This window comes from Hemiscyllium ocellatum, chromosome 19 (assembly GCF_020745735.1).
Source record: "Hemiscyllium ocellatum isolate sHemOce1 chromosome 19, sHemOce1.pat.X.cur, whole genome shotgun sequence".
Taxonomy (NCBI): domain Eukaryota; kingdom Metazoa; phylum Chordata; class Chondrichthyes; order Orectolobiformes; family Hemiscylliidae; genus Hemiscyllium; species Hemiscyllium ocellatum.
This window is the reverse complement of record NC_083419.1, coordinates 18,940,045-18,948,524: the sequence shown is the minus strand read 5'-3', so window position 1 is coordinate 18,948,524 and position 8,480 is coordinate 18,940,045. Positions and strand designations below refer to the sequence as shown.

At 44.2% G+C, this 8,480-nt stretch overlaps 1 protein-coding gene across 1 annotated transcript; it reads right to left on the bottom strand.

Annotated features, from left to right (window-relative positions):
• Positions 1-1,040: 1,040 nt before the first annotated feature.
• Positions 1,041-6,607, bottom strand: LOC132824647 (thyrotropin subunit beta-like; the record flags this gene model as incomplete). Its single annotated transcript, XM_060839274.1, has 3 exons — positions 6,446-6,607; positions 2,574-2,756; positions 1,041-1,049 (listed from the first exon to the last, which is right to left on the bottom strand). Coding segments are annotated over exons 1-3 (354 nt in total), but the record flags the coding sequence as incomplete, so codon positions are not given.
• Between the last annotated feature and the right edge of the window lie 1,873 nt (positions 6,608-8,480).

The following is an 8,480-nucleotide window of genomic DNA, read 5'->3' as shown; positions in this document are numbered from 1 at the left end:
ATCCCTTGAACATTCTTTGGTTTTTAAAAGTGATCCTATCCCATTTCAATCCACAATTAAAACCACAGAAAAATAAAAAGGCACAGTCTTTACAAACAACATGAACCAGAATGCTATTGATGTGCGAATGTGTCCAGTTCCAGTCTGAAATTCAAGCTAATGGGAATTAACAGCAATTTTTCAGAGTTTATTTTTCATTTGGACGTTGTGCAATTGGGTGCGAAAATTGCCTCTGGGATCAACAGTAAGAAGTTAATGTGAACACAACGGAATTTCAGGATGTTCGATATCCCTGGGCAGAGGAGAACAATAAGAAATCTGGAAGCAAGAACCGAGTCTGGTAGGTGGGCAAGACACTGGCCTTCAAACTCTAGAGCCTTGTACGCAACCCAGATTTGAGAGTTGGGGAATCTTTTCAAAGTAGTTTGTAGATTCACAAAGGTTTACCATGAATCATTCTGACAGAGTTAAGTGAGACAGAGTTAGTATTCTGTCTCAGGTGAATGAGGGGAATAATTTACTTTGGTTCTCTGGTTCCCAGAGCTCCATCACTGTGTATTTCCCTCATCTCTTACCTGAATTTGTTGTAGATACTTTGCTGAGATAAATTACAATTCGTGATAACCTTTCTGGGGCTAAGAAACTCTTAAAACAAAATGCCAGAGTGGATATAGGTAGACTGCTGAGTCTAAGAATAAAGTTAAGACATTTAAAAGGGGGAGGGGGGGGATGGTTAGGGGGAGGGGGGGAGGGGAGGGGGATGGTGAGGGGGAGGGGGAAGATGAGTGTGTGGGGGGGAGGGGATGGGGATGGGGAGGGGGAGGTAGGAGGAGGAGGGGGAGGGTGGTTGGAGGGTAGTGAGAGTTCATACACCCATCCATGTACATGGTACAATTTGAATTTAATAAAAATCTGAAACTAAAATGCCAGTCTAATGGTGACTGCGTACCATTATTGTTTTAACCCAAAGATGGTTTTCAAATGTTTGTTGGACTGTCCTTACCTGGCCTGTGACTCCAGACTAACACCAATGTCATTGACTCTAAGGTGTCCTCTGGGCAATTAGTGATGTACAATAAATGGTGGCTGAGCCAAGAAGGAATTATTTTTAAAAATGACTCCCTTGGTGCATTTGTATTTCCCCCAAATAGCACTCCCTTGTCCGTTTGATACTGATGGGGTGCTTCTGATGCATTTGCCTCCTCAATGCCAGTCACCTGACTTCTTTGCTACCAAAGTCATCCTGCACAGCAGGGATCTTTCCCCTGGATTTCTCCCAGAGTGACAGACATTATTCAGTGTATTATGCCAGTGGGCCTAATTGGTTGTGATCTGATGAACAGTCATCTTGAGTCAAAATGTTAGCTTGCTCTCTCTCCATGGATGCTGGCTGACCTGCTGTGATTTCCAGCATTGATTGTTTTCAGTACAGATTCCAGCATCTGCAGTAATTTACTCCTAATTGGCTGTGTATCTGATTTATTCAGGAAGTTCACAAATGATACAGTAGATTATTCTTTGTTTTTGAAATTCAGTTTTTCAGTTTATTGGGAAAGTCAGAAAATTTTGAACAATGACAATTTTGAACAATTCATTTAGTTTGAAGCATGTGAAATATCTGTTCAGAGGAGTAATAAATCTAAGAAACAAATATTGGAACAATACATTGAAGGGATTAGTATAATAGCTGCACAAACAGACAATGTTTCAATTGACAGTCATCTTTGTATTCCTCAGGCAATCACCCAGAGTCAATATTGTTCTTTGAAAATAACTATAGTTTTATAAACTAAATTCCACTGCCATTCTCAAACTGTGTGGACTGGATTTAAATAATCTTAGCAATTCCTCAAACTACAAGAATTATTCATCTCTTGAAAGTACAAATGGGTACATTGATTTTATTGGTATAATAAATCTCTTGTATTGCTGAACAGGGTCCCATTGGAAGCAGCAGTACAGGGAGAAATGGAGCTGTACAGTTAGCCAGTGACAGCAGCTGCTTGTACAGAGCCATGGGGAATTGTTTAAATAGGGAATTCTCATTATATAACGATTCTCCGTGTTCAATGTTGCCATGATTTTTGGTGCTAATGTATGAAGTGCAACAGCTTGTAGACAGAAGCTGTGAATATACAGAATTTGGAAATGTGTACCATTTTTATTATGTTAGAGATTTGGAGTGATTCACGACAGTTGACTAGACATCAAGATTTGTGTTTTATTTGGTGCTGGGGAATTCTTGAACACAGGATATGACCTTCGAAATAGATGTCAGGAAGCACTTGTTCGCACTAAGGGAAGTGGAAATCTGGAACTCTCCTCTTAAACCTACTGTGCGGGTTCGATGAAAAGTTTCAAAACTGTGATTGATAGATTTTCTTTCTGGCTATTTTGTACTATGGAATTGATGTAGGTAGATGGAATTAAGATACAGGGTGGCAGATGTTATAAAATGGAGGAGCCACCTACTGCTCTTATACATTGCCTGAGAGGGGGAGGATGCGAGAATGTGAGATGGGGATGCTCCATCGTGGCTTGGTGCAATCGAGGGAAGCATCAGCTCCATTGATGCAGTCCGTGGTATCGGTTGTGCACTGGCTACACACACAGCTGAGGATAACTGGGAACCTGTAGAAGGGGTCAACGTTTGGGGGACATCCAGGAAGTTTAATGGAAATGTACTTGACATCTTGATAGGTGCAGACACTCTGGACCAGTGCAATCTTCGGTAGTAGGGACTTTGTGTTGACATCCTGTAAAAACACGTTGTTCATTATCGATGGCAATGCATCGGACCATAAATAGACCTTAACATTGCTTTAAAAAAAATGCTTTGAAATTAGTTGCCAGCTCCACTCTTTAGATCACAATTGGCAACACTGTCAGTTTGGATGTGTATCAGCCTAGGGCTCAGTGGGTTGCATTCTCACCTTGAGATCAGAAAGTGACGGGTTTGTGTTCTGCTGCACACATTCTCACTGAGTGAAAACTGAAATGTTTCTGTACTTAAGAAAATAGCTATTTGATGCAAACTGATCGTGTTTATTTTCTGAAATTGGTTAAAAACTAATTGCTAAAGTCTCTAAGGTTTAAACTCGGCGGGGTGGCACGGTGGCTCAGTGGTTAGCTTTGCTGCCTGCCAGAACCAGGGACCTGGGTTCGATTCCAGTCTCTGGCGGCTGTGTGAAGTTTGCACATTCGCCCCATGTCTGCATGGGTTTCCTCCCATAGTCTAAAGATTAGATTAGATTACTTACAGTGTGGAAACAGCCCTTCGGCCCAACAAGTCCACACCGACCCGCCGAAGCACAACCCACCCATAGCCCTACATTTACCCCTTACCTAACACTACGGGCAATTTAGCATAGCCAATTCACCTGACCCACACATCTTTGGACTGTGGGAGGAAACCGGAACACCTGGAGAACGTACAAACTCCACACAGGCAGTCGCCTGAGGCGGGAACTGAACCCAGATCTCTGGCGCTGTGAGGCAGCAGTGCTAACCACTGTGCCAACATGCTGTACCTGAAGAAGTGTAGGTTAGGTGGATTGGCTGTGAAAGGATGGAGTGGGTCTGGGTGGGATGCTCTTTGGAGGATCAGTGTGGATTTGATGGGCCAACTGGCCTGCTTGCACACCATAGCGATCAATGCACCCGTTTACAAACATCCCACGCATGTAAGATGAGACAAACGTTATGGGTGGGAAGTCAGTGAAGTACAGTTCTGGAAGCAGTCTGAACTACAGGTGTTACAATGTTTTCCTTCAGTTCCATTCTGGTTCCTTTCTCCTCTTCAAGGAGGACACATGATCATGGTCACACTCATTCACCAATTTAGGATTCACCCTTTCAGAATCACTGAATGCGGTCTTTCCCTTCTCTGTGTCAAGAAGGGAATTGGCAAAGATGGAGAAAAGCTGGCTACTTGGAATTGTTTCATATGGGAGAACGCGCGAGAGAGATTTTCTTCTTCGTAGGCTGGACGCTTCTGCTATATTAGCTTCTCACCCAGGAACCAATCAGGAAGCTGTTACTATGCTGAGTAGGCTTAAATCCAGCAACATTGCAGGTACATCATATAACGAGTACCAATATCCCATTCTTTTTAAAGAAACACATCTTCCACAACAGCTTTTCCCCTTTTAAAGTCCCTAGTCCAGCAAAATAAAAGTGCACTTTACGCAAAAGATAACTGAAGATGGCAGATGCGATATAGAATTCAGGAGCAGGATAGAGATTGCCATATTTTGTAAATGTCAAGGATGTGTTGACAATATGAAGCTCAAACTTAGAACAAACAAAGACAGGCCGCTTACTTGCGGAACGCTTCAGAGAACACCTCCGGGCCGCCCGAACCAACCAACCCAATCACCCCGTGGCTCAACACTTTAACTCTCCCTCCCACACCACCGAGGACATGCAGGTCCTTGGACTCCTCCACCGGCAGAACACAACTACACGACAGCTGGAGGAGGTGCGCCTCATCTTCCGCCTGGGAACCCTCCAACCACAAGGTATGAATTCAGATTTCTCCAGTTTCCTCATTTCCCCTCCCCCCACCTTGTCTCAGTCGGTTCCCTCACCGCCCTCCTAACCTGCAATCCTCTTCCTGACCTCTCCGCCCCCACCCCACTCCGGCCTATCACCCTCACCTTGACCTCCTTCCACCTATCCCACCTCCATCGCCCCTCCCCCTAGTCCCTCCTCCCTACCTTTTATCTTAGTCTGCTTGGCTCTCTCTCTCTCTTATTCCTGATGAAGGGCTTATGCTCGAAACGTCGAATTCTCTATTTCTGAGATGCTGCCTGGCCTGCTGTGCTTTGACCAGCAACACATTTGCAGCTGAAACCTCATAAGATGCTCAGTTCAATCTCTCCTGTCTGCCTCAGAAACCTGGGCAATAAGAAAATATCTAGTTTTCGAAATGTGAATACTAAGATGTATGCTAAAACATTCCGTTCTCAGATCATAAGATGAACAAAAATGTTCTTGAAATTGCAAGAGTAAAAATTAACTAAAAAGTGACGCGCAGGAAAGATAATGTCAGTACTTCAGTCATTTACCAGAGCTGCAAATCAACAGAGGTCACCCTGGAGGCAAAATGGCGGAAAGCAGAAAGAGGTGATATCCTAGGTGTGGGGTAGATGGAGGCATGTTACAGGGTGGTTACAGGGGAGATACAGTGGGTCTGTGAGAATGCCGTGAGACAGATAAGACTGGCACATCATGACAGCACATCTAGCAGGAGGATCTATAAGAAGCTGCAGCAGAAGAATGTTTACAAATTGAATTGATTAAATGCCTGCCCAAAGATGTCGGTTTTAACGACCATGTTAATGTTGAAGAGAGACTTGAAGAGTTTTAGAAAATGGTTAATCCTGACCACAATTTCATGATTAAACTATGACTAATGGACAAAAGGATATTGGTGCAAAGTGAGGAACAACAGTTTAGACCAAGGCTCCTCTGGGATCAGTGACTGGGAGTTGGCTGCAGAGAAGTTGGTAATGAGAACAGCCTGGAATCATTGAAGCAGCAGTATGAGTTAGAGGACAAATTGGATGGAAAATTGGCTGAATGGTCCTTCTCATCTGGACTTGATATAATCGGAGAGAGATACATTGGACAGACTATGTGCACCGTGTCTATCCACAGTACTTGGTGACATTCCCTCCACCTGCCTATTGTAAATGCCTTAGCACATGCTCCTTTGTCAAGAGCTTCCCTTTTGCAATCTGCCATCGATTCTGTTTATAATTCTGCACTTTGGGCAGAATCTCCTGCTCCCAGCGGTGATGGGCTTGGAGGAGGGAAGGGAATGTCATTCAGCAGCTTGGTGATGCCCCCGTTTCTCTGCCACCTTCTCATCTCTGCCCGCATCCCACCTCTAATTGAAGCCCTTTACTGAGGGTCACTGAAGGCCCTGAGACCATCGGTGCTGGGAGTTACCCCTCTTCAGGCAGGACTGTGACCAAGCAACCTTCCTGATAACAACCAAGTGTCTGTCTATTTCAGCATTGGAAATGAGCGACACATCACTGATACACACTCTCTTGGAGGCCATTACAATCCTTCCTCACAGTCTGTGGGGCTATTCACAGTTTTGCACACATTAACTCTTCAAACCAGCTTCAGGGTCCCTTTCATCAAAGGCACTCAATGCTTAGTCGAGGGAATGGACACTGTCCACTAGAGTCACCCTCTCCCTGTGACCCCCAACCCAGGAGGACTCACAACCCAACAGTGTCATCTCTGTGATCCTAGGCTGAAGGTGGGTGCCATTGCTATGGCAGCCATTGCCTCTCCTCCAGGATGCTGTTGTTGGCCAGGGATTTGGGCTAGACAGGGTCTAGGTATGTGCAGAGAGCAAGTAGGTGCAGAAAGTCACCTTCACCCTCGATGTAGAATGACATTAACTCCCCTTATCATTGCACCTTACCCGGGAGATGCAGAAACCGGCGCAGCCGGTGGTATTGATGGCCAGACAGTGGCTGCATTCTTCCTTTTCCACGTACAACACAAATCTAGTCAGTGAGCATTGGGAGACAACCTGATGGCAACTCAAAGACAGGACGAGAGCCAGCAGCTGCAGGGTGTTCATACTGCAACACAGAGAGAAGGAGAGAGATCAGCATAGCCACAATGTTTACTGTGACAAAGACTGCGTTTCTGTCAGTATTCAAACAATGACGGACTTGTTGCTCAACATTTTGTCTTGCACTCATCAGGATAAATGCCAAAGTTTGCTTGGGGCACTCAAAGTTGCTTTGTCTGTGGCAACACTTGAGCCAATCAGAATGGAGTTGCCAACTAATCACCAGCTTTTATTGCCAGCAGTAGAAATTGTTGTGATTGAAATTTGGCATTCTTGTGTTTGTCCTGAGAAGTGTGAGGCATCAACATGCCTCCCTTTTTAAGAGATATTCAATATCTGCACTACCATGGAGACTGGAATTTCATTTTAAGTTCATTAGGTTCCTGCTAGGTTGCATGTAGATTACATCAGGTATCGTGGCAAAGCTTAAACATACATAACGTATGTTCATGTTGGACGTGTCAAACACAGCCCAGATCTGTAAAGATATTGCCATTGAGAGCTGCCAGCAATTCCCGTGTCTCAGAATCAATCAGCACAGACCCCACTGCACAAGGTGACACCATGAAAGTGGAAGAACATCTGCATTTTTCACTGTCCTTTGTGTAACAGCTACGTTGGCTGCACCATTGAAATTGTGGACACTGCATTGTCACTTGGGAAGGTTAGACATTGTGTTACTTCCACAAACACTTTACCTTTGGAAAAATAAAGCAAACATCAGATTTGAAGAGGAGGCACTAACCATTAGGATTAAACAATGTCAGTTCATCGCACTGGAAGGTTGTTTAATGCATTAAGAATGCACAATGATATGAATCCAAATTCATCTCACATCACTTCCAAGGCTTGCTGATATTCAGAGGCATCAAACAAATTCAGAGGTAGATTAGATTACTTACAGTGTGGAAACAGGCCCTTCGGCCCAACAAGTCCACACCGACCCGCCAAAGCGCAACCCACCCATTCACCTACATTTACCCCTTTACCTAACACTACAGGTAATTTAGCATGGCCAAGTCACCAAACCTGCACATCTTTGGACTGTGGGAGGAAACCGGAGCACCCGGAGGAAACCCACACAGACACGGGGAGAACATGCAAACTCCACAAAGACAGTCGCCTGAGTCGGGAACTGAACCCGGGTCTCTGGCACTGTGAGGCAGCAGTGCTAACCACTGTGCCACTGTGCTGCCCACCATGCCGCCTCACAGAATGCCTCTTGGTTTCTATCAACACCTTAACTTTAACTTCAAGCAATTAAGTACAGTACTGACCTCTGTCAGACTTACAGCAGGAAAGGGGAATTATACATTCACACAATTCTAGTTTGCAAAATCTACAAGAGAAAGATTGCCAACAGTTAATAGTGATGTGACATTACCTTGCAATTGAAGGCAGCAGTCTTGCATCTGATTCACAGAACTTGCAAGTATTTTTATAATGGTTCGGGTCTAATCTCAAAGCTCCACACAGAAGCAATGTGACACGCTTCCCATCTGCATAGTCAATCTATGGCTTTAAGCTAATTTAATTTAGCCAGAAGTACATAATTAATATCTCTAAAAGCAAGGACTCAGTGAAAAGGAAATTAGTTACTATCATCCAAAACAGACAATCATTTTAATAACTAAAAACAAGCTAACTTAATTGGTATTGATACAATTACTGCACGTGGCTTTGTGCTTATACACAGACTGATCCAACTGAGAGAATCGATCCCTGTGCGAAACAGTAATCAAGTAATAAAGGTGGATATAGAAACAGACAGGAACTGGGAACACAGAAACAGTTAAAGTTTCATTCTGAGGAACTTTGAGCGAAGAAAAGATTGGACACACGGCCATCTCCAACAAGAAAATACCTATCCATGACCCAT